Source organism: Somniosus microcephalus, chromosome 7 (genome assembly GCF_052327205.1).
Source record: "Somniosus microcephalus isolate GS21.2 chromosome 7, FLI_Smic_1.0, whole genome shotgun sequence".
NCBI classification, from domain to species: domain Eukaryota; kingdom Metazoa; phylum Chordata; class Chondrichthyes; order Squaliformes; family Somniosidae; genus Somniosus; species Somniosus microcephalus.
Window position 1 is genome coordinate 123,141,872 of NC_140993.1, and position 25,381 is coordinate 123,167,252.

The 25,381-nt window shown below is 42.4% G+C and overlaps 1 protein-coding gene across 1 annotated transcript in view; it reads right to left on the bottom strand.

Annotated features, from left to right (window-relative positions):
- The window catches only part of LOC147114870 (peroxidasin homolog), a 1,146,739-nt gene that overhangs the window by 156,731 nt on the left and 964,627 nt on the right, over window positions 1-25,381 (bottom strand). The window contains exons 14-17 of the mRNA XM_085992898.1: window positions 24,695-24,851; window positions 18,859-18,967; window positions 10,123-10,280; window positions 1,494-2,997 (exon numbers count right to left, since the gene is read on the bottom strand). Of these exons, the coding sequence (XP_085849024.1) occupies window positions 1,494-2,997; window positions 10,123-10,280; window positions 18,859-18,967; window positions 24,695-24,851 (1,928 nt within the window). The remainder of the gene's footprint in view (window positions 1-1,493; window positions 2,998-10,122; window positions 10,281-18,858; window positions 18,968-24,694; window positions 24,852-25,381) is intronic.

A 25,381-nucleotide genomic window follows, 5' to 3' on the forward strand; every position in this document is an offset into this window, starting at 1 on the left:
CTTACATTTTGGAACACAGGGCTTTAAAGTTGCTATAAATTAAAGTTTTATCAGCAATGATTTTTCTGAGACTGAAACTATGGGTCAGATTATCTTTGTTGTATTTGGATCAAGACCTCCACAATTCTTTGGTTTTGTTTCACTTAAATTTCTGTTCTATCTTAAGCCACAAGGATTAATGAGGGACACAAAGGCTTGCACACACTTATGTTTTTAGATCCAAATTGAATATGTAATGTTTGTACTCCTTTTCTATCCCAAAAATTATTTTTGACAGAAACTCAACTTCAGATTTAGGTATTGACCTTTAGATTGAGGCACATTTTTGAGGGTTTATAGCTTGCAAGCCTGAAACTGTCATTCATGAAATTGTGACAGACAGAGAACCTGATTACCATTTGGGGGAGACAACTGGACCGAGCGTGCACTGTGCACACTCCGTCCATGTTTTACCTAGTGGTACAACAACAACAACAACTTGCATTTATCTAGCACCTTTAACGTAGTAAAACATCCCAAGGCGCTTCACAGGAGTGTTATCAAACAAAATTTGATACTGAGCCACATAAGGAGATATTAGAACAGATGACCAAAAGCTTGGTCAAAGAGGTAGGTTTTAAGGAACGTCTTAATGAAGGAGAGAGATGTAGAGAGGCGGAGAGCTTTAGGAAAAGAATTCCAGAGCTTAGGGCCTAGGCAGCAGAAAGCACGGCCACCGATAGTAGAGCGTTTGAAATAGGGGATGCGCAAGAGGCCAGAATTGGAGGAGTGCAGAAATCTCGGAGGTTTGTAGGGCTGGAGGAGGTTATAGAGATAGGGAGTGGGCAAGGCCATAGAGGGATTTCAAAACAAGGATGAGAATTTTAAAATCGAGGCATTGCCAGAAAAGGGAGCCAATATAGGTCAGCGAGCACAGTGGTGATGGATAAATTAAGATACGGCAGTAGAGTTTTGGATGAACTCAAGTTTAGGACGGTGGAAGATGGGACCAAAGGCATGGATGAGGGTTTCAGCAGCAGATGAGCTGAGGCGGGGCAGAGTCAGGTGATGTTATGGAGGTGGAAGTAGGCGGTCTTGGTGATGGAGCGGTTATGTGGTCAGAAGCTCATCTTGGGGTCAAAAACGACACCAAGGTTATGAATAGTCTGCTTCAGCCTCAGATGGTTGCCAGGGAGAGGGAGAGAGTTGCTGGCTAGAGAACGGAGTTTGTGGTGGGGACCAAAGATGACAGAAAATGGTAAGTTTTAAATTATTTTTGTGGGGCCAAGGGGAGCAAGAGCGCTGCTCCGGGATCAACAATAATAACGTGAGCTGCTGCCACCTTGGTCTGCTCCCCCTTCGATCTACCTTTCCGATATTGTGCTAGACCAGAGGTGGCTAGCTACAGGGAGCGCCCATGGTAATATTACCAACTTATTTACACTGTGTAAAATAAAAGGAATCTCCTTGCCTATTTGAACACTCATGTATTTTCACAATAGGATGGCACTCACCTTTTAAGTTTGTCTCTAATGTTTGGATTCTTGATCTCATTTTGTAAGTCCTCAAAGTTCTGGACAGTGCTCATATTACAAAAAACTCTGTAGTCAGGGTACGAAGGGATGCCATGATCACGGCCTCTCTGGATATTCATTGCTGCCAAATCCAAAGCTACAGCATGAGCCATGGAAAAGAGCCTTTCTGTCAGTTCCAAATTGAGAAGCTCTGAGGGGACTCGCATTTTCCCCGCAGAAGCAAAAAGGCCACGGAGGAGTGGATCAATGCCCCCTTCTTGGATAAGTCTGAAGGGAGAGAAGAAAGCCTTGTGAAGGGGAAGGTGACCTTCTGGAATTGGTTGAAAAGAATTGTTCAGTCGATGGAGAATAGGATTGATCAATGTGTGACCAAACCGAAAGGCTGCTGTGGCAAAAGCATTTAAAATTGCACTATTCACATTTGGATTGTAACTGTTATATGGTCCCATCATTTTCATCCCCACATCCCCCAGGATTTTGGGGAGCCAGTGGTCGTATGTGATGTGCTGCATCTGTGCGCCAACAATTTTCCGTGCTTCATGATAGACGGTGTTCCCATCCCAGTGAGGATTCAATCTCAGTAGTTCAGTGGCAATACGATTATGTTCACGGTACCACAAGGTATGCATGGCTGTCAGTGCAACCTGCTCATTGGCCCTATGATCTCCTGCAAGGAAGCAGGGGATTGGGCTTTCATTCTCATCCCTCAAGCATTCTATAGATTGGCCTGTGGCAAAAGGCAACATGTGTTTTCCAGATCTTGACACAACTTCACCTTCTTTTAACAGGCCACGCTGATTTGTAAGGTCTCTAATTTCCATGGATTCATGGTCTGTACTGCCATATACATTAGATGCGTCTATATATGATGTTAGATGATTAATCTGCTCTCGGGCATACACTGACTTCATCAGTAAGGACGTCATACCACTACCACAAACTGGACTGGAGCGAACAAAAAACATGCATCTAGCATTTCTTACTCGAGGATCATTTTCTGGAATCATAATTGGAAAGCAAGGGGGATCGTTATTGCATGCGGAGCTGCAAGACTGTCCATCAGAAAACCGTGACATACTGAGAGCTGGCACAGTTAGGTCCAAATCATGGTCCAAGAACTGGCCCCACTGCATCAGAATGTGTGTATATCTGTCATCAGGAGTTATTGTCTCTGTCCCAATCATTGTTGTTGAAACAAGGCGAGGGAGAGGTAAGGGATGGCCACTGTATAAATGGTTGGATTCAGTACCTCTCGGGAGGCTAAAACCATTTTCATAAACTGGTTTTAGAATTCTCTCAAATGCTGTGAGTGATGCCCCCCACATTGGATGCCGGAGATTGTTACATGTGCCATCGTTGCTTCGATACTTTTGGTGGTAACATATGTCTGAGCAGTTTGGGAACCGCCTGTGAGCAGTACATCCAGAAAGATTGGCTATTAAGTCCAGATAATGTGGAGAAACAAGATCATTGTAGCGGAAGTCTGAAAGAAAAAAAGAACAAATACGGTTAGAGTAAGCTACTGAAGCATCGAGATCAATTTCTCTCAATGATTTTGACATTTTTTCTTTCTTGACCCAGTACTTTCCTACCATTTAAAATATAAACCCTGTGCCTGTAAGAAAGTGTGGAAGGATAAAAATAAGTGCATTTTCTTACAGGTAGAGAACAGTGCTAACTCCAACTGGTTTTCCCATCAAGAGTGGCCATAAACACCCATGATTCACGATATTTTCAATGGAAATTACTAACATATTCTGGAAGCTGTTTGAACACAGCTCAATTTCAAATGGTGAATATTTTCCCTTTGGAATTAAGCTGTCCAAGCTCACTTTCTAACTAGCAAACAAATCTGGTAACAATAAGCTGCTGATGTCATCATTTCTTAGCCCAGCACATGGTCCAGGGTAGAAAAGAATCAGAGAACACTACAGGAAAGGAAGGCAGGCACAACAGCTCAGGTCACCTATCAGTTAATGCTGGCAATTCTAACCTGGCTATAGCAGTTCCAGCCTAAGAACTGGAGCACTAGTCAATAGGAATGCAAACTACTTCAAATCCTTGAGAAACTGATATGAAGAGAATATTCAAAATAAAAATGATAAATTCACATCTCTTAACAATTTACTCACACTGGGTCAAACCACAAAACAACATTAAACCCATCTTTTCAAATCTCTTTACTTAATTTATTTAGCTTAACCGAAGTGCATGATGGAACTCATGGGATATGGTTATGGCACTAACTTACTGGTGACAGATCAGTCCAATTCTGGGATATAGATCATATCCCAAAGATCCTTACAACTTACCTTTATGAAGTGCCAGGTGAAACACCATAGCATAATTATATTTGTAATAACTAATAATTTATTAGTCATCTGCTAATACTTATCCCCAGAGTTTTCCAGATGTTTCTAATAAGGAACGTCTTCTGAAATGTAATTGTAACACAGCACTGAGAGAACTAAAGCAGAAATATCTAATTGCTAACTTATGAAGGACTAATTGGTATCTTTTGCACTATTTGCTATGTTCAGCAGAAAAAATTGGCATTCAGTCCAAAACAGATTCTCTGCTTTATACTCCTGCTGACTTTTTTGCTAACTTTAATAAATAGATGAACTTACAGCCCAATATTCAATGCAATTTATATTCGACATGAGGAACTTTGCTGTGAATATGAACAAGCTCTCTCACAATGTTCTACAAATTTATTTTCCCTTCGTGTCAAACTAGGATAAATATCTGGAATAACACAAAAACAACATTAGTATTTCTAATAGGTTGTCATCACTGAACGTGAGAGTTACATTAAGTGCATAATGTGGTGTATTTCTGAAGAACATTTCACCCACAATGATCAACAGAAAGGCACGCTGCAATAAATCATTGTGTTGGTTTACATGCCATGAAAATTCTCTTGCCAAGTCATGAGGCCATAGTAAACAATTGCTAATTACGGGGAAAGTAAACCTTAGCAGTAACTATTGTTTAATACATACAGTATTATTGTACCCGTTAGTTACTGCCATTAACTATTGCTCTTCCTACATCACTACCCAAAAATGCGAATCAAAATTAAACTTTTCACTCACCAGAGTTATGTCAGGATGCTAGTATCAACTGTCAGCAGAGCCATGAGCCACGGCTCTGTGACATCTCATTGCTGGCTTTCATGAAATGTATTAAAGGTCTAAGCACCTGGAAAAGAAGAGCAAAGTGAATGGCTGAATATTTTAGCCTAGAAATTACGCAATAAAAATTGCATAAGTTGGACGTAATTGTGGTGCGGGATGGGAGAAGTTGGAAAAGTGGGTAATACCTGGACCTGCCAGGATTTCACCCCCCCCCCGCCGAAAAAAAAAGTTTCACTTATGGTGGGGGGTGGGGGGGGGAGGTGGTGGTAGTGGGGCAGGAGGAAGGGCAATGGTGCTTCTTCTTCCCACTCTCCCTTACATTGTGGGAGCAGTTTGAGGGCATTTTTGGATGTATTCCCAGGCTACCCAGGGAATTCTGCCAAATATGTCCTTGGTAGGCACAGCGGCACTTGCATCTGTTGAGAGGAGTCATACATTTGATTGTGCTTGAAGTTGCAAAGACAAACAGAAATCAATCCCATGAAGATCAATTGCTGTTACTGTAGATGCTATAAGGAGCTGAAGTGTAAAATACAAAAATCTTGGCTTTTTTTCTTCAGCCTGATCTGGGACTTTGGATTCCCCTCAGAGTGGCAGGGTGCCACTCAGAGTCCGAGTGCTGCATTGGGGCAAGCACTCATATTGTGCTGCTGCAGGCATGGGCATCCACTCCCAACATTTAAATGACTCTGTTGTTGGAATATGGGATGTGGTTAGGATGAGGTGACAACAGCAGGCAGGAGCCTTTATCCATTTGTTCTCAAAAGATGTTTAAAAATGAAAAGAGAAAAAGTGATATCTTTAAAGCTGAAATAAGTTGTAAGAAACTGTGAGAGAAAAATACCCGTAAGATAAAGTATTGGAACCTGGAGCACAGATCAAAACAAACACCAATTATTTAATTACACGTTAATACTCAGATATGAGACTTATGAGAATCCACCAGTGGACCAAATGCTTAGCTGGTCGAATGAGCATAAAAGGAAACTCTAGAGCCATACTGGAAGTAGAAATCCACATAAGTGGATCCTCATAAGGTCCGTACCTGAGAATAAAGGTATAATGATTTACAGGTGTTATATTGGATCGCTACTACAGGTTACCCTGGGTCAGTTCAAATTTAAACTAATCCCTTCTTCCCATTCCATTTTTAACTAAACCTCCTAAATAAAAAGCAGAAAAATTCAGCCATTTATTTTTTCTTCTTTTTCAGTTGATACTTAGCTTTCCTCCTGAGAGCCAGCAATGATATACCATCAAGCTATTGCCTTCTTGAATCTGGTAACATTTGAAAGGAGAATCCAGATAAAACTTTCATATTGAATGGTGCTTTCAGGTTATGTGGTTAAATAATATCAGTGAGTCTTTCTTAAACCTAAAGTTTAGTCACACAGACTGCAAATCACAAAAGAGAGTAACCTGCCTATTTTATTCACCGGAAAAGCATTCCCCTTTCTGATTTGATTGCAAAATTTGTACCAATAATATGATAAGCAACTGACCATTGACTCGGCAGACACTGCAGAAGGAACCTGACCTCCATTTGCCATTCTCTTCAACTGAATAGTCAAGTTTAGGAACTCATATGGTTCAGAGTTGCAGGCCTTCAAAACTGTGTCCTTCCATTTAGTGGCATAACATATTGGAACAGTAATATGCTACACTACTGAATTTTAATATTTCATAGGATTATCTAATTATGATACAAGGTTATAAATCCATTAAAAAGAAAAGAAAGACTTGTATTTATAGAGTGCCTTATCATGTCTCAAAGCACGTCACACAACTTACTTTTGAAATGCTGTTGTTGTATATCAAATGCAGCAGCCAATTTGTGCATAGCAAGATTCTACAACAGCAATGAGATAAATGACCAATTAATCTGTTTTTGTGCTGTTGGTTAACAGAAGAATATTGGCCAGGACATCACGAAAACTCACTGCTCTTTTTTGAATAGAGCCATGGGATTTTTTTAGTTCCACCTGAACTACCAACTGAGCCAAGCTAACAAGTTATATGTTATGTAAAAAAATGCCATGAAGGTGAGTGCTGACTAAGTGTAAATTAAGGGAAAGCCAGTGATGACTGGAAGGGGCTGGTTATAGGAAGAATACACCTAACTGAGAATACAGTTGGAAACTGTAAAAGAAGCACCTGCGGATAAAGTAAATATCCCAAGTTTAAGTCTATCCAGTAGAAAAATTAAGAAAAATAAGTGATTACAGGGAACATACAGAAAAAACTGTGAGGCAATACCACGTTATAGAGATAAAGAAGAGATAAAGAGGACAAGATATGGACAGTAAAGGTAAATGTGGAACATAACTTCAAATTAAACCATGACAGTAGAACAAGGTGGCACAGGTTCAAACTAATGAAAGGCAAATTTAGGACTGATGTCAGGAAACTCTTCACACAGAAGAGGTGATTTTAACTTTTCTTGCTGGGAAAAGAGAATTGGGTGAGGTATGAGAGCGGAATTGATTAGAGTGGACTGGGAAAATAGATTAAAAGGTAAGACAGTACATGATCAGTGGTGTACATTTAAGGAGTTATTTTACAACTTCCAAAAAATATATATTCCACTGAGGAAAAAAGGGTGTAAAAGAAAAGATAGCCATCCGTGGCTAAGTAAAGTAATTAAGGATAGTATCCGACTAAAAAGAAGGGCATATAAGGTAGCCAAATCTAGTGGAAGGATGGAAGATTGGGAAGTCTTTAAAAGACAGCAAAAAATAACTAAAAGATTGATTAAGAAAGGGAAGATAGATTATGAAAGTAAATTAGCAAAAAATATAAAAACAGACAGTAAAAGTTTCTATAGTTATATAAAAAGAAAAAGGGTGGCTAAAGTAAATGTTGGTCCCTTAGAGGATGAGACCGGGAAATTAATGGTGGGAAACATGGAGATGGCAAAAACACTGAACAATTATTTTGTATCAGTCTTTACAGTAGAGGGCACTAAGAATATCCCAACGCTGGACAAACAGGGGGCTCTAGGGGGGGAGGAACTAAATACGATTAAAATCACTAAGGAAGTGGTACGTGGTAAAATAATGGGACTCAAGGCGGATAAATCCCCTGGACCTGATGGCTTGCATCCTAGGGTCTTGAGGGAAGTAGCGGTAGGGATTGTGGATGCATTGGTAATAATTTTCCAAAACTCACTGGATTCAGCAAAGGTCCCGGCAGATTGGAAAACTGCTAATGTAACACCCTTATTTAAAAAGGGTAGTAGGCAGAAGGCTGGAAACTATAGACCTGTTAGCCTAACATCTGTGGTTGGTAAAATGTTAGAGTCCATTATTAAGGAGACAGTAACGGGACATTTGGATAAACATAATTTAATAGGACAAACTCAGCATGGTTTCATGAAGGGGAAGTCATGTTTGACAAATTTGCTGGGGCTTTTTGAGGAAGTAACATACAGGGTGGATAAAGGGGAACCAGTGGACGTAGTGTATTTAGACTTCCAAAAGGCATTTGACAAGGTGCCACACAAAAGATTATTGCTCAAGATAAAAAATCACGGGATTGGGGGTAATATTCTGGCATGGGTGGAGGATTGGCTCTCTAACAGAAAGCAGAGAGTTGGGATAAATGGTTCGTTCTCAGATTGGCAACCAGTAACTAGTGGTGTTCCATAGGGGTCAGTGCTGGGTCCCCAACTCTTTACAATCTATATTAACGATTTGGAGGAGGGGACCGAGTGTAACATATCAAAGTTTGCAGATGATACAAAGATGGGACGGAAAGTAGTGAGTGAGGAGGACATAAAAAACCTGCAAAGGGACATAGACAGGCTAAGTAAGTGGGCAGAGATTTGGCAGATGGAATACAATACTGGAAAGTGTGAGGTTATGCACTTTGGCAGGAAAAATCATAGAGCAAGTTATTATCTTAATGGCAAGAAACTGGAAAGTACTGTAGTACAAAGGGATCTGGGGGTCCTGGTGCACGAAACTCAAAAAGTTAGTATGCAGGTGCAGCAAGTGATCAAGAAGGCCAATGGAATGTTGGCTTTTATTGCTAGGGGGATGGAATATAAAAACAGGGAGGTATTGCTGCAGTTGTACAAGGTATTGGTGAGACCGCACCTGGAATACTGCATACAGTTTTGGTGTCCATACTTAAGAAAAGACATACTTGCTCTTGAGTCAGTACAAAGAAGGTTCACTCGGTTAATCCCGGGGATGAGGGGGTGGTCATATGAGGAGAGGTTGAGTAGATTGGGACTCTACTCATTGGAGTTCAGAAGAATGAGAGGCGATCTTATTGAAACCTATAAGATTGTGAAGGGGCTTGATCGGGTGGATGCGGTGAGGATGTTCCCAATGATGGGTGAAACTAGAACTAGTGGGCATAATCTTAAAATAAGGGGCTGCTCTTTCAAAACTGAGATGAGGAGAAACTTCTTCACTCAGAGGGTGGTAGGTTTGTGGAATTTGCTGCCCCAGAAAGCTGTGGAAGCTACATCATTAAATAAATTTAAAACAGAAATAGATAGTTTCCTAGAAGTAAAGGGAATTAAGGGTTACGGGGAGCGGGCAGGAAATTGGACATGAGTCTAGGTTCGGAATGGTCATGGCCCTGTGGGTAGTGGAGTGGGCCCAGGGGCCGTGTAAACTGGTTCTGCTCCTACTGTGTTCTAATTCTGTGTTAGATTTCAGGAGATGGCTTTATTCCTGTTCCTGGCTGGGGTGGAGATCGCCTTACAGAAGGTAAGTACTGTAGAAAATATAGGGACAGAGTGATCTCCTGGAAGAATTTCGATCGCCTAGATGGGTCGGAGAGGAATTTCCCAGATTTTTTTCTCCCAAATTGGCCATTGGGTCTTTATCTGGTTTTTCGCCTCTCCCGGGAGATCACATGGGTTCGGGTGGATGCAGAGTGATAGAAGATTTGAGGTTAGGATCAGATCAGCCATGATCTTATTGAATGGTGGAGCGGGCTCGAGGGGCCGATTGGCCTACTCCTGCTCCTATTTCTTATGTTCTTATGTTCTAATGTACAACAGCCTGCAGATTTGCTATCACCCACTTTTCACCTGGCAATAAAAGATAAAATGACCCCTAACAAGTGATAAACATGGGAAACGGAATTTTGGGTAGGTTAGTTTAATCATTTAAGAAACAGTTGCTGTGATCAGGGAGTGTAGGCTTTTCTGGACGATTAGTTAGGATGGGCTGAGTGGGTTCTTCACCTCTATCTACCTAGTAATCATGAAATATGTTAGTTTTCACTTTAATAAGTATGTTTGATATTTGCAGAATATAAATTGCATTTTAACATAATTTCAGAGGAAATCATAATTGGTGCAAACATTATGAACAACACAAGCAAATGTTGTTTTAATAATTGTAAATGTAAAAGAATCCTCATTGGTATTGTATTTTACCTTTCTGGATGTTTCAGTTATGTTTGGTAACCTCTGGTTATTTTGTTTCTCTTTTGACTTGGGACCATACCTATGTCATTGAAGTCCACAGTTAAGCCTTGCTTGACATGGTTCTGTATCAGCTGCAAGGTCCGCTCAAAGATCTCTCCTGCTCTTGCTGTCTCCACAGTGAAGGGATCCCGTGGATAACGGAACAAAGCCAGCAGGTCATTTGGACTGAGTGGGCGCCTAGAAAGAAAATGTACAAGAAAAGGCAAACAGAGTCTCAATGTAACACAGGCAGAACTGTTTAATTGTTCATAACATTTAGACAATGTAATTCCTTTAGAAATGCATTTTTGCAAATTTTAAATATAGTAAAAGGCATTTTTGATCCATTTACCGCAAATAAACTGCAGTCCAGCAGCAATGTGATGACAGGATTCACTTCACTATTCAGACATCACAGCTATAGCTACAGCTGCCTTGAGCTGCCTGGCTCTCAAATTTGGGCTTTTCTCAGCTGGGATGTGTACTTTTCTAACCATTTCTCTTTGCATTTTAACTATGGCTGTTTTGAAAGCCCAACAGAGCAGATTTTTAAACTTAGAATTTTATCATTAATAGTGTGCCAATAATTATGAACCAAAATTAGGGGCCTGATTTTAACCCTACCTGTCTTGGTGGGTGAGCAGTTAAAATCGCAAAAAAAAATGACTTGCTGACCCATCGGAAACAGGCGGGTGCCTAATAAATCTATGCAAATCAGTGTTCTATGATGTAATTTTTGTTACATAAGGGTATCAAGGGATATGGATTAATTGTGTGTAAATGAAGTAGAGGTACAGATCAGCCATGATCTGACTGAAAGGCGGATCAGGTTTGAGCGGCTGAATGGCCTGCTCCTGCTCATATGTTCCATTTTAGCTATTTTAACTGGGCGGAATTATCGGCCAAGTCGCTCAGTAAAACCTCGAGGGATTGTTCTCAGAAACTGACTGACAAGAACTGGTAAAGAATTTAAAGGGGAACTTATCTGAAGGCAGAGATTACAGAGATGCTTGTGCTGCAAAGCTTATTGAAATTCCAAACACTGGTAAGCTACCACATAAATTTTTTCCTACTTTTTGGCTTCACTCATCCTGAGTAAAAACTCTCTGCTTGTCACAAATTGCTTAAGTAGTCTGGTTGAAGTGACAGTCGGACGATGAAGAGCAGCAGCCTCACTAACCAGACTGAGCAGCATCTGGGCCTGTTAAGAGCACAGTACGTGAGGGGGCAGTCAGAGAGGCCGGGGATCAGTTAATACAGAAGCCTTGTTGTTAACCTTCTCAATCAACTAGACTGAATTGTGACAAAAAACCTTCTCCCTAATAGTCGTTGTTACGCCTTTCCTCACTCCTTTCATTGTGCATTAAAGAACAGTGAAACCCTTCAGCCAACCTCTATATTAGTGACATTCTGAAATGCAGACTAGCTAACTGCAATGAAAAGAGACCAGACAACAAATTCATAAATATGAAAGTGATAAATTTATTTACAAACAGAAGATTGAACTAAAATCTTTTGACACACAAGTGCTCAACCCATAGTGCTTTTCTTAATAGAAGGTTTCCTCACTCTACTACCTTTAGCAGAGCTGGTGGAAGGCTGCTGTTACTCATGTGGGGACCCTTGAGATGCCGTGGCTGGTAACTCCTGGGTGTTCGAGCCTGAAGATCCGGCTGCAGACTGCTGCACATCAGCTTCTCCTGGGGCAGTCTGGCCCAATTGTTTTTTTCTGGCACCGTACTGGGTATTGGTTGAGAGAATGGTAAGGGAACAAATATACTGACATCCTGAGAGAGGGCAACATGTGCCACTTCCGCTGCACCACTGCCAACTCCCATGAGGCTGGGGCTCATCACTTCCACTGATCTGCAAGAGCGCAGACTGCAGAAGATGACTGACTCCTTAAAAGTCCCTATTCATTTGCTCTACCAATCTTGCCAAGATCATCCTCTGTTTATCCAAGGCAGAGCTCAGGTTTGAGCACAGAGTCTGCATGGCAGCCATTTGAGCTTGTACCAAAGCTGCAAAGTGTGCGAACATGAACTTCTGTTGTAAGATTCGACTGCAGAGTCCTTGGAGGTAGCCACACTCTCCTCGGTAATTCTGATGCCATGTGAGATGATATCACTCAGGCTGGAAGCGGACTTATCAACACATTCAGCTCTTGGCAGGACTTCCAATACCTGAAATCACTGCTTATGAGAAGCAAGCAACTTTCTTCTCATTGAAGACATCTCTGTCCTCAGCAGAGCTGGGAGAGGACCTTGCCCTTCACAAGCTGTCTCCGGTGCTGTCCTTGCCACTACCATCTACTCCTGCACACAATTGCTAGGAGCATCACCATGTGCAGACCCCTCTACCTCTCGCTCTAACCCAGTCGAGGTGCAAATCTCTGTGCTGGTGCTTGGGAATGATGGAGCGCATGACAATGCCTCATCAGAAATATTCTTCTCCTCTGAGGTATCTTCTTCAGGGGGCTCTGGTTGTTGAGAGGGAACTAGAGAAAAGAGAAAAGGGGCAATCATCAGGATGGCACTAGAAGACTGCACAGCAGCAGAAGACATGCATCTCAATTTAATTTGATGTAGTCAAACTGGCTGTGTATTTTTCCAGTGCTTAATGAAGGGGTACAAATAATTGTCAGAGATCCTGTTCAATGATGCCCCCAGCCTCAAAATGCCTGATGTGCACAGTTCTGGCAGGCCCACAAATATCCATGGCTTGCTGCTATAGTTCGCAATGGATCATGAGGTTAACTGGTCATCCCCAGTCTTAATCCTCTAACTATTATATATGCCATTTTGTATTGCACAAAGGGAGAGAGAGAGAGAGAGCAGCAGTCAGTGACTGGCTAATAAATGAAGAGTACAGATGTGTGGGGCTTGTGATGGTAGTGCATATGTTGAGAGGGAGAAGAAGCAAGATGCAAGCAGGATGAGGAGGTGCTGAATGGAGTGTGGTGCCGAAGGAGTCCTGAGAGAAGGTGCTGATTCTGCAAAAGCTATCAAGTGAAAGGAGAATGTTGCTCATAGGAACATAGTAACAGGAGTAGGCCATTCAGCCCCTTGTGCCTGTTCCACCATTCAATGAGATCATGGCTGATCTGTGATCTAACTTCATATACCCGCCTTTGGTCCATATCCCTTAATACCTTTGGTTAACAAAAAGCTATCAATCTCAGATTTAAAGTAACAATTGATCTAACATCAATTGCCATTTGCAGAAGAGAGTTCCAAACTTCTACCACCTTTTGTGTGTAGAAGTGTTTCCTAATTTCACTCCTCAAAGGTCTGGCTCTAATTTTTACACTATGCCTCCTAGTCCTAGAATCCCCAACCAGCAGAAATAGTTGCTCTCTAGCTACCCTATCTGCTCCACTTAATATCCTGAAAGCTTCAATCAAATCACCCCTTAACTTCTAAATTCGAGGGGGATACAACCCTAATTTGTGTAATCTCTCCTCATAACTTAAAACTTGAAGTCCAGTTAGCATTCTGGTAAGCCTACGCTGCACTCCCTCCAAGGCCAATATATTCTTATAAGGTGTGGTGCCCAGAACTGCTCTCAGTACTCCAGGTGTGGTCTAACCAGGGCTTTGTATAGCTGCAGCATAACTTCTACCCCCTTGTTTTCTAGTCCTCTAGATATAAAGGCCAGCCTTCCATTCGCCTTTTTGATTATTTTCTGTATCTGTTCATGACATTTTAATGATCTATGTACCTGGACCCCCAAGTCTCTTTGGACATCCACTGTTTTTAGCTTTTCACCATTTAGTAAGTACCCTGTTCTATCCTTTTTTGGTTCAAAGTGGATGACCTCACATTTGCCTACATTGAAATCCATTTGCCACAGTTTTGCCCATTCACTTAATCTATCAATATCCCTTTGTAATTTTATGCTTTCATCTACACTGCCTACAATGCCACCTATCATGTTTCATCAGCAAATTTGACTTTCTATGCCATCATCTAAGTCATTAATAAATACTGTGAATAGTTGAGGCCCCAACACAGATCCCTATGCGACACCACTAGTCACATCCTGCCAATTTGAGTACCTACCCATTATCCCTACTCTCTGTCTCCTGCCACTCAGCCAATTTCCAAACCAGGTCAATAATTTGCCCTCAATTAGTTAACAGTCTCTTATGTGGGACTTTATCAAATGCCTTCTGGAAGTCCATATAAATAACATCCATTGACATTCCCCTGTCCACTAGTTTAGTCACCTCTTCAAAAAATTCAATCAGACTTGTCAGGCATGACCTACCTTTCACAAATCCATGCTGGCTCTCTCGGATCAACTGAAAATTTTCACGGTGTTCAGTCACCCTATTAATTATAGACGCTAGCAATTTCCCAACAACAGATGTTAGGCTAACTGGTCTATAATGCCCTGGTTTCCCTCTCTTGCCATTCTTAGAAAGCGGAGTGACATGTGCAATTTTCCAATCTCAAGGGACGGTTCCTTAATCTAGAGAACTTTGAAAGATTATAGTTAGGGCATCTGCAATTTGCTCACCTACTTCCTTTAAAACCTTGGGATGGAAACCATCTGGTCCTGGGGATTTGCCACGCTTCAGTGCCATTATTTTCTTCATTACTGTTATTTTACTTATGTTAATTTTATTGAGTCACTATCCCCAATTCAATAATAGTTTCCTTGGGATTTCCGGCATGCTATCCTCTTCTTCTACTGTAAATACTGGCGCAAAGTAATTATTCAATATGTCCTCCATTTCCTTATTATCATTGACAATATCACCGCTTTCAGTTTTTAAGGGGTCAACATTGCTCCTGATTAGCCTCTTTTTCCTAATGTAATTGTAAAAATTCTTCGTATTGATTTTCATGGCTGGTGTGAAGGGAGGAAGGAAGAGATGAATGTGAGTTTGAAATTAGAATTAGAGGTAGTCTCGTGTGCTGGGTGGTGAAGGAAGTTATAGAGGGAAAGGAATTGTTCACAGTGCTGGGGAGGAGAGTGAAGGACTGCTGCCATGTGTTCTAGAAAGAGGGGGATAAATGAAGAGTAGTACTGAACCTTACTACTCTAGTGAAACCATTGAAGCACCTATTGCACTGTATCCAGGTCCTGGGGATGACATTCCTGGAGCCGATGATCTCTGCAATCTCTTGTTAACCCTCACCTCATCCAGAAGCACCTACAGGGAGGCTTCTGAGAACCTTGACGCCTGCCTCTTACTCAAGTTTGAGAAGATTTTTCTTCCACTACTTTGCAAACAAATCAAGCCACAAAGGAATGCAACCTCACTTCAAGAGGTGCATTCCTGCTTTAATTAGGCCTCTTGCTGACCTGTTGGAAATTGCATCCTGGAGTAGGGTGGGTTTCCAGGCGGGTTCAGAGTAAAACCTACTGGTGAGATTATAATGAGGCCCAGGAGTTAAAATGCCTGTTTTTGGCTACAGCAGGTGAGTTTTGAACTGAAACCAAAATTCACCTGCTGAAAACTGACCCAGAGTAAAAATCAGGGCCTAGATTTAGAAAACTTGAATGGTGGCACCTTGATTACCTACTGAATTGAAGCCCCCACCCTCCGACCCCAATAGATAACAGGAATAGGTAGTTAATCAAGGTTCCACTGGAACTGAGCAGCTGCAGTAAACAGCAAGAGAAAGGAATGCAGGGATCAGCTGTTTAGAGGGACTAGAAGATTCATGTGGATTGCTCTGCTTATAAATCTTGTCAGTTCAAAAATAACTCAATAAAATGTGTGAAAAAACATAATGTAAGGAGAGTGACATGTAAAAGGCGCCTCTGCTCCCCCAGAAAAACTGATCACTGTGATCCACTCTCCCATTGCTCTTTACTGTGCAATCCACTGATCTCCTGACTCCCCAGAAATTCTCAAAGATAAACAAGAATGTATTTAGTGAGAGTGCAGATAATCAGGGTTGTACTGTTCTTTCTTTATCATTTGAAATCCCAGTTATAGTTGTATCAGATGGGCATCAAATGTAACAGAAAGCAGTCATGAAAAGTGCACACATGATTAAAGAGGCTAATCTCCGAGCTACAGTTGAGTTTTGTCAGCTTGGCTGCTGGGCAGATTGCCTCATGATAGTCAAGCATTTAACATTCATCTCATCTCATTATAAGCAGGTCTCTAGCTGATTGTTTAAAGACTCAGGCCTGGAATTTCCTGCGTGGGCACAACCCAGAAGTTGGACTCGAAATTATACCCATTCCTGTGCCCATTCTGCCAATGTCAAGTTTGCTCAAATTTTCTGCCAATCTCATACACCCAAAACGTAAAATGATCACAACTTAGCGTAATTGGCCAGCGTGGTTTGAATGCAATTGGAGCAGAACCAATAGGGCCTCAAGGTGTTAGGTTGAAGAACTACAAAAGTGGGTGAATTTTTTACCTTCCGAGTAAAGCTGGAGAGTGCAAGGTGAACAGCACACAGCTCTCTGCCATAAAGATTTTTAAATAATTCATTTAAATTGCTCCGTAAGGAGGTGCCATTGTATTCTTACAGATGAGTGAATCACAGGAGAAGACTAACAGGAAGAGGGCCTTCAACTTTGCCAAATCCCACCCCTCACATGCGGTCAGGAGGCGGGCGAGGAGGGAGGTGGCAGAGGCACTGAGTGCCACATCCATAGTGCCAGGACAGTGGAGCAATGCTGCAAAACATTCAATGACCTGATCATAGCAGGGTTAGGTATGACACTCATCATGCTCTCCCTTTATTCCTCGCCCACTTTGGGCAGGACACTCACGTCTTTGAGGAAGTACTAGTTGATCAGTGATTTTGCAGCAAAACCCCCTGGAAAGATGGACACTGGTAGCAACTTCAATTGTTCCAGATATTCAAATGACTGCAAGCCTATTTTTTCTCTAGGCACAGAGGAATCATTATCCACATTTTGTCACCAACAACCCAACCAGTTATTTGACGATTTTCCTTGAAGAGCTAAGGGAAGAAAGAATTTCTGAGGATGAAGGCATCAAGCCAACTTCCAGGAAATGTGGCATTCACATGGAAGATTCTTTGTAACTGGTCGTACACAGTTTGGGCATTCAACAAGTGGCACCCCCTTTTATTAAAAAAGTTGAAGTTGTTTACTGTAAGAACTTGCAATGTAACATAAATACTATCAATTGCACCCTGCGATTTGGGTTACGCAACAACGTGATAAAACTGGATGAGCTTATCACACTGCTACCTTGCTGCCATCCCAAACTGTGTGAATTCCTCAACTCTCCTAAAAGATGTGTCACTTACCTGATGCATCCATGCTGGAATGGCATCTGGATGCTATGACACAGATTTCTGTGGCTGCTTGAAAAGAGCAAATTGCATAAAGGTTGAGTACCATGACAATATTTACTTCATCAGGCCGAGCTGTCTGGGCAGACGATCTTGGCTGCAGGTCTTCATGCAGAAGCTAGTAGAATTCTCCTACAGTTTCTCTGATGAAGTGTACTCTTCTGATGCAGAGCACTTCACTGAGATCTTCATAATATCTGTATGGCTTGTAAATTCTTTGGAGAAAGGATAATAACTTGTAGGGCACCTTCTCCTCAAAAAGCTGCCTCACTCTCCTTTCCTCCATCCTACTCTGCTTCACCTCCTCCTCCTCCATTCAAATAGAGAACAAGGGAATGCCCATTTGGAATCCAATAGCTGTTACTCAGAAGCTCTCACTGTGGGTATAGGGAAACAATATCCCAGTGGACTCACAGGCCCTCAGGCTGCCAGATGCAAGTTCAGCCCAGTCCAGTTGCAACTCAAAAAAACAAGAGCTCAAAAATACCTCCTGCAACTCAGGTAATCACTCTTCAAAGCTTCTCCAAGCTGCAGGTTCCAAAGTAAAGCACATCTGCCAGTATCAGCTGATGCCACTTTAATTTAATTCTAACTCACCTTTGGTGCATTGGCGGCACAAGACACAGGCTTTATCCACTTCTACGCTGGTCTTTTATATTTATTAAAATGAGCACCAGGCAGCATTGGTGCATGCATTATGGTGGGTTCCAGACCCAGATGGAAATAGCAGTGCAGCCATTAGGGGTGGAAATCTGCATTAAGGGGTCCACCCCAATTTTCAGATCTCAAAATGTTAAAGCTCGATTTCAGTGCCAATGAAAAGCTGGAAATGACACGTAAAATTGGGGCCCATTAATTTCTGAGTTGTAACGACAGCCACGCTCCTAGAATCTCTCTATGTATCAAAATCATTTTACCAGTGAAGGAGAGATTAGTAAAGTTGTCAAACAGTAATAAAATTCAATTTACTTACATAGTAAAATAAGCTTATCATGGAACTAATTTATGTCAACTAGATAAATATATGGATCTCAAAAAGTACGTTTTACAACAGAGTTTTATTTTCCCAAATTGTTTTGAGTTTTATTCCACAGACTTTAATCAAATTACTTAGTTTAATTCATTCAATGGTTTGATTTCTGGTCTGTGCTGAGTTAGTTGATCTCAGCCAAGACACCAGTAAGGATGCTGCAATTGACCTCAATGCCTTGGATTAGGAAAGGTAAAAATAGCCATGGTTCCCATTTCTAATAGCTATCCAGTGACTGCTGCTGGAAGGTTATATGTGTGGCACTCTGGTGAGAATAGGATCAGGCTCACCTGTGATACCCGCCACAGTCAAATCGCCTGCCGATACTAACCATCATTGCACAGTGGGTGTCCACCATCCATGGAATCATATCCAACATGAAGTCAACACCTTCAAGAAAGTAAGGAGGAGAGGGAGTGGGAAGAAAATGGGCAGAAGAAAAATATCTTACTTGTTAAATAATTTCTTGCGTGTGGAGTTAATTGCACTGTCAACGCTATTAATAGCTTCACGAATGGAAGACTCAACAAAGTTGTCACCAGTCCGACCTCTCTCTGGAACTGAGGAAGAAAAAACAAGTAGAAAAGAACTGAAGCACACATTCATAAAAAAGCAACTAAGCACTTTGCTCTTCAATAGAAAGTTCAAACTTAGCATACTCATAAGAGGTATTTCATTAGCAGGAGAGGTGCTTCTGATGGTAACACTTCCCACATTAATGTTCAGGTGATCAAGATAAATCCACAATACTGGCATGCTTGTTGTTTACCCTTATCCTGGATGCTCGTAAGGGAACAACTCCTGAGACTCAAAAAAATGGGATTTCAGTCATACTAACCATTTACCTGACACTCTAGCTTCTACTAGTAATAGATAAAGCCAGATAAAAGTTTCTCGTACCTCCACTATTGACAAAAAACAGTCTGCTCAGGCTACTGTAACTACAGGACTCCGACCATATTTGGGGGGGGGGGGGATGTGAAGTCTGTGGGTTGTGCAGTTAATAACGACACAGACTTCAGGAGTAACAAACAAACAGGACTTTACTATTCGAAGGTCATGGCGAATCTGCCCTATAAATCATGCCACAGCACTTATATACCGGTGTGGTCACCGTCGGTATTACCGTATACAGAAGCCAAACAAGTAGTGCCACACCTAAAATAGTTCTCTTAAAGGTGAACGGTTACATACAATAGTCTCTTAAAGGTAGACGGTTACATACACTACAATCCTCCCTTTTTAGCTTACAACATACGTATTCCCCATTAAACATAACATATATTCAACTTCATGTAAAACAATTTACAGATATAGTCTCTGCGGAAAACAGTTCACAGGTTCAGTCTCTGTGGGAACAGTTCACAGATTCAGTCTCTGGTCTTGACTCGGTCCAAAAAACATCTCTGTGGTGTAGCCGGTTCACATTGCTAGCGTGACTCATCCAATAGTCTTTCCCTTGACGTAACAGCTTGAACTTCCGTCCTGCTGAACCAGCAGTGCTGACTTTTACAAACAGCTGGACTGCCTTAGTAATTTTTCCCTACTTTCCCATTAGAAGTGATAATGATTTAGATGGCTATCATCTTCGGCTTCGTCTTTTCCTTCTTTGCTTCTTGGAGACTCTCAGGGCTCCCTTCTCAGCTGCCAGCTGTAGCGCCACCATCTCCCTATGTTCCTTAGACTTTAAGTGCTTCATCCTGATTTCTGCACTTTGGGAGTTTTCATCACAAGCTGGGCAGACCAAGTCCTCGTAATATTCCGTGTCACTCAACAGGTCATGGTAATATTCGGTGTCATCCTGAGCTAGTCTAGCGAGAGGGCCTGCTACTTCTTCCTTACCCAACTGAACGTTAGCCGACTGTTGTTCCCTCCCTAGACATCTTTTCTGAAGGGACTTCTTCATGCATTCATAGTCATCCCGCTCTTCCTGGGTTTCCTGCAAATCCTTCACTAAGGACCTCATTTGTGATTTCAACACTTCCCCTTCCATCGGGGATTGATTGATCGGGCTATTCAATCCTTCTACTGGAGCAGCTGTTTCAACATTCTGTTGTTCACATAGACGTGATTCAGCGTACTTTTGGCATCCCAGTAAAATCTGTGTTGCAAACTCAGCTATTTCCATAACTTTTGAGAGCTCCGAACTCCTTCCCTTTGAAGATTGAAGCTCGTGTTCAGATTGTTCCCATTGCAGAGTCTTGTCCCTCAGCATATGAAGGAGTTGGCTGACCGTTAACTCTTCCACGGGAACACTGTGGATCAGAGTCTTCTCCATTTCATCCACCTTTTCCTCCAATGCTTTCACCTTCTTTTCCTCTTGTACTTTGGCTTTCAGCGCTCGGAGAAGTTGCGCCTTGATGCTCTCTAGCTCATGTTCAGGGGCCATTCTTACAGTCTCTGTGTTTCTTACAGTTTCCTTTTCTTCCACTGAAAGGATTCCCAGTTGAATCTGTTCTTCAAGTTGTTGAACCTCGGTCATTGCCGCCTCATATTTGTCTTGGGTTTCCTTCAATATTTTTATGAGTTCTTGGACATCTTGTCTTTCATGTTCTGCCATGTCTTTCACCTCTAATTTCTCATCTATGGATGGAACTTCTACCGATGAGTCTGTCTTGGCCTTGAGCTCATCAAGAATTTCCTGCAGCCTTTGGACTTCTTGCTCATGTTCAACCTTTAGTTGCTCATATGCTTCTACTGAAACTAGCTTTTCGGAGGTTGCCGAGTTAACCCCCTCCAGAATTATAGCTTGGGCCTGTTCATACTGTTCTTTCAACTTCTCACACTCTGCTTGTAAGGAGTCGTAGAGAAGAACTGGAATAAAATCCTGGCTTCCTGAAGATTCCTCTTCATTTGCTTCTTTCGCAATTTTCTGTTGGAGTTCAGCCAAGGCTGCTATGCTATCTGCCTCTCGAAGTCTCACTGCCATCAAATCTTCTTTATTCTTGCAGTCTATCTCAGCCATTTTCCCTTTACTTTCATTTAACTGAGTGAGTAGTCCCTTATTCTGGGCTGAGAGATATTGCACCTTCTCCTGTAGACCATTGCACTCCTTCTCTGCTCGACATAGCTGGTTACTGCTGATTTGGTTCTGTGTTTCAAGTTCCAACATCCTTTGCTTAGCTTCATTCAGTTTCGCCCCTATAAGCTCCTTTTGCAACATGGCCACATTATTCTCATCAGGTAAAGAAGCGTTTCTCTTTTCTATGTCCAAGATTTTTTTCTGCATCTCTTTAAGTGCACATTGTGATTCAGCTTCTCTTAACCTTGCCTGCACTAGCTCCGTCTCCAATTGCAGGACAAAATTCTCAGTGTAGCGTGGTTTGCCTTTATGCTGTATCTCTAGATCATGCAAATATTCTAACTCCTGAACATCATAAGGGAGATGTGATCGATAATTGGTCACGATGGCTCTATGGTCGCTCTCTGCTTGAGCCAGCAGGTTCTGTTGTCTTTCCAGACTCTCCCATTCGGTGTCATAGAACTTTTTCATTGTTTTCATCTCTTGTACGAGACGGTAACTCAATTGTTCTAATTGTTGTCGTACTTTGAGATAACCTTGAGTTCGAGCCCGGTGTTCCTCCGTAATGCATATGTCTGTAACTTGAACAGACTCAGAATTCTCTGTCTTTATACACTCCATCGTTTTTCCAACCTTAGTCAGTGAGTTCATGTTAACCTTGTTTTTCATACTTGGGCTGGACTTATCGTCTTCTGGCTCAGAGTCTGAGCTGCTTGTCTGCACCGAGTCCTCACTCGTCATTGCTTGTACGTAGTGCCATTCCATGTCTATTTTCTTGATCCACTCCCGTCCTAGAAGTGGTGGTCCTCCCTCAGGTAGTACGTATAAGTTCATTCTTGGGTGTTCTTTACCCCTATCTCTCACCTTGACTCTTATCTTTCCCATGGGGTATACTTTATGCCCCGTGTATGTCTGCAATACGAACTTGGTATCTCTTAAGGGTATATGTGAGAATAGCCTGTGGTAATCCCTTCGATTTATGACTGATACAGCTGATCCAGTGTCCAACTCCATTTTCACTTGGACTCCAGCTATTTTTAGCATGACCCAGATAGTTTGTAGGTCAGCTTCCTTACTCACATTATGAATTCTCAGACTACCCAGCTCCTGGCCGTTTGGGTCTGAGTCTGAATTCTGTTCGTCTGAACTCTTCTCAGCCACCTTGTGTACCTTGTTGTACTTTTCCTGTGATGGCTTCCTTTGGTTGTTGGTCTTCTTCCCTGACCGACATACCTTAGCGATGTGACCCAGTTTGCCACATTTCCTACATTCCTGGTTCTTAAACCAGCATTGGTTCTGATCGTGTGTTGTCTTCCCACAGCGATAGCATTTTGTTATACTCGAGGTAATTTGGTCCACACCGAGTGCCGCTGCCTTTAGCTGCATTTCCGCAGTTCCTTTCGCTGCGGCTTCGTTTGATGCTGCGATAAGGACAGCCTTATCCAGTGGAAGATCGTTCTCTTCGAGTAGTCGCTTTTGCATCCCTTCCTTGGACAATCCGCATACGAACTTGTCTCGCAGTGCCTCTGTCAGATTCCCTCCGAACTGGCAGTGTTTCGCTAGCCTACGCAGTTCGACCAAGTATTCCGCGTTGCTTTCGTCTTTCCGTTGCGTTCTTGCATAGAATTTGAATCGTTCAGCCAACATCAACGGTGCGGGGTTCAAGTGATCCTTCAGCACTGCTACAATATCATCGAAAGTCTGATCCGCCGGTTTAGCTGGTGAGAGAAGATGCTTCAACAACCCGAATGTTTTCGCACCCATTATGTTAAGTAAGGTTAAAGCTTTTTCATCCTTTGCTATTTTATTAGCCTTACAATGTATCTCAATACGTTCCACATACGTGGTCCAGTCTTCTATCTCAGAATTAAAATCGTTGATGTCCCCACGCTCAGGCATCTTCCTTTCCTTGGGAACAACACAAGTATTTCTTTAAATTATTATTTTTTTTTTCTAAGATGGCGGCTTTTCCCGCGAAAATGGCGGTTTCCCGCTCTTTCCTTCTCTCCCCGCCCCTTCAATGGCGGTTTCCCGCGTCTGTCGTCTTCTCCGCCTAATGGCGGCTTCCCGCGTTTCTTCCCTGGTGGGAGGGGTACGCTTTCCCCACAGCGGACAGGTTCAGCCGCTGGGCTGGCTCTCGCACAGTTCCCCTTACTCAGCTCTGTCTCTCTCTCCCCTGCCCGCTCGGCTCTACCGGCGCTGGGTACTCCCGTTGGCAGAGAACAGTTCAGCCGCTGGACTGGCTCTCGCGCAGTCTCCCTTGGTCGGCTCTGTTACTCCCGCACGCTCGGTTCCCATTCGCCTCCCAGCCCTCTCGCAGTCCGGTGCTTCCCTCCCCGGCTGCGGCTGAGTTTCTCTCTTCCCGCGCCTACGCTCCCGGTCTCAGCGCTTCGTGGATTCGGTCGCTGCCCGGCTTTCCCGCCGATCGCGGTCTGGCTGTCTCACGACGCCGTTGGACCCGACTTTCCGTCCGGCTCCTTTCCCCCTCGACCGTGGTCGAGTGCACAGCCCTTATCCTCCGGATATTCTTTACACTTTCCCTTACTCACAGTCTCCGTGGCCGCCTTGCTTCCTGCTGATCGGCTCACTCCGCACCGTGGCAGAAGGGACAGTCAGTGCCTGTTGCTGATGGAAGCTTTTGTTGCTAAAGTCTTCCTCCTTTCTATTGCTGCAGCCTCGTGTTTTCTCCCAGCAGAACGACGAGGGCGGTTGCCTCTCTTCGACGCTCTTTAGTTGCTTTGGTAGTCTTGCCGCAGGGTACGATCGGACTCGTCGCCACTGTGAAGTCTGTAGGTTGTGCAGTTAATAACGACACAGACTTCAGGAGTAACAAACAAACAGGACTTTACTATTCGAAGGTCAGGGCGAATCTGCCCTATAAATCATGCCACAGCACTTATATACCGGTGTGGTCACCGTCGGTATTACCGTATACAGAAGCCAAACAAGTAGTGCCACACCTAAAATAGTTCTCTTAAAGGTGAACGGTTACATACAATAGTCTCTTAAAGGTAGACGGTTACATACACTACAGGGGAGACAACCAAAATTAAACATTCAAAGATCTGTATCCCATGCAGAAACTGAAAACCTCATTGCATAGATAAATAATCAACAGAAGTCCATAGTTAATATTCACATATGTCTGCAGATATTCTCAACAGACTCATATGTCACAATTATAATCAGCAACATTAAAACAATAAAGAAAATGAATTAATCTATGAGATCAAATAGATGTACTATTGAAAAAGAAAACACTTACCAGTCACTCTTAGCAGCATATTTGTGGTTGCTTGGCCAATCATGTTCCGTGCAGCGCATTCATATCTTCCTTCGTCTGCTTGCCCAATGTCCCTGATTGCAAGTGTCCCTTCTGCATTAACATGGAACTTTCCACTTTCTGTAATTTGAACTCCATCCTGTTCAACAAACATATTCATTTCTAAGGTACTGGTAAGCCCTATTTCTAAAACAAATTTTATATTTTCATTAAATTATTTTTCCCAGTAGACCACCAATTCTTCTCCCACAGAATTAAGTTACATAAAAAAAGGAAAAAATTCTTCTACCACCAAGGATTGCTGTTGGCAACAAATTCATGTGTATGTAAAAACAAAAAAGTAACAGAACATTTATAGCCATTTATTTTTGAAGGAGCAACAAATAGACCTTCTTAGGAACCCATTTTATGAGAAACCATGGATAAGTGCTCTCCCATGGAGTTCCTGCTGGAATGTTGGGCTGGACTTTTCTCCATTCTACCACCCAAAGTTATAGTGGTATAGCAGAGGACAATCAGACAGACAGGCTTACTGGCACAACTCCAAACTTATATTCACTGACCTGAAGTTCCTTCCCTCGCCTGATGCAGGTAGTAGGCTGCTTGAGCCCAGACAGCCTCATTACATTTAAATGACATTGGGAAGGCAGGACTTGGATACCCAATTTC